Source organism: Cyprinodon variegatus, unplaced genomic scaffold (genome assembly GCF_000732505.1).
Source record: "Cyprinodon variegatus isolate N-32 unplaced genomic scaffold, C_variegatus-1.0 Scaffold1529, whole genome shotgun sequence".
Classification (NCBI taxonomy): domain Eukaryota; kingdom Metazoa; phylum Chordata; class Actinopteri; order Cyprinodontiformes; family Cyprinodontidae; genus Cyprinodon; species Cyprinodon variegatus.
This window is the reverse complement of record NW_015151982.1, coordinates 69357-69733: the sequence shown is the minus strand read 5'-3', so window position 1 is coordinate 69733 and position 377 is coordinate 69357. Positions and strand designations below refer to the sequence as shown.

The 377-nt window shown below is 55.7% G+C and overlaps 1 protein-coding gene across 1 annotated transcript in view; it reads right to left on the bottom strand.

Moving 5' to 3' along the window:
* LOC107103796 (WD repeat and FYVE domain-containing protein 1-like) overlaps positions 1–377 on the bottom strand; it is an 8209-nt gene that overhangs the window by 2382 nt on the left and 5450 nt on the right. Inside the window, 1 exon segment of the mRNA XM_015403623.1 lies at positions 189–315. Within this exon segment, the coding sequence (XP_015259109.1) occupies positions 189–315 (127 nt within the window).

The window sequence follows — 377 nt, the reverse complement described above, 5'->3', positions numbered from 1 at the left end:
GGAGCCCTGGGAGACCTGTGACTGGAGGAGACCTGTGACTGGAAGAGACCTGTGACTGGAAGAGACCTGTGACTGGAGGAGACCTGTGACTGGAGGAGACCTGGAGTTTCCTCTCATGTCCCTGAAGGATCTTCTGCACCAAAGCAGGTTGGACCCTGAGTCGCTCCTGAAGGCAGCAGAGGACTTACTGATGTCCCTGGAGAAGCAGAGTCCGTCCCTTCCGGCCCCCGATGTCCCACATGATGATGCTGTGGTCCGAGGCCCCTGAGAACAGCAGCCTTTGGACCGGGTCCCACCACAGGGCTCCTATGCTTCCTGCAATACCAGAAAGATCCAGTTAGAACTGGTTAAAGGAATAGTCCACCCAAAACATGATT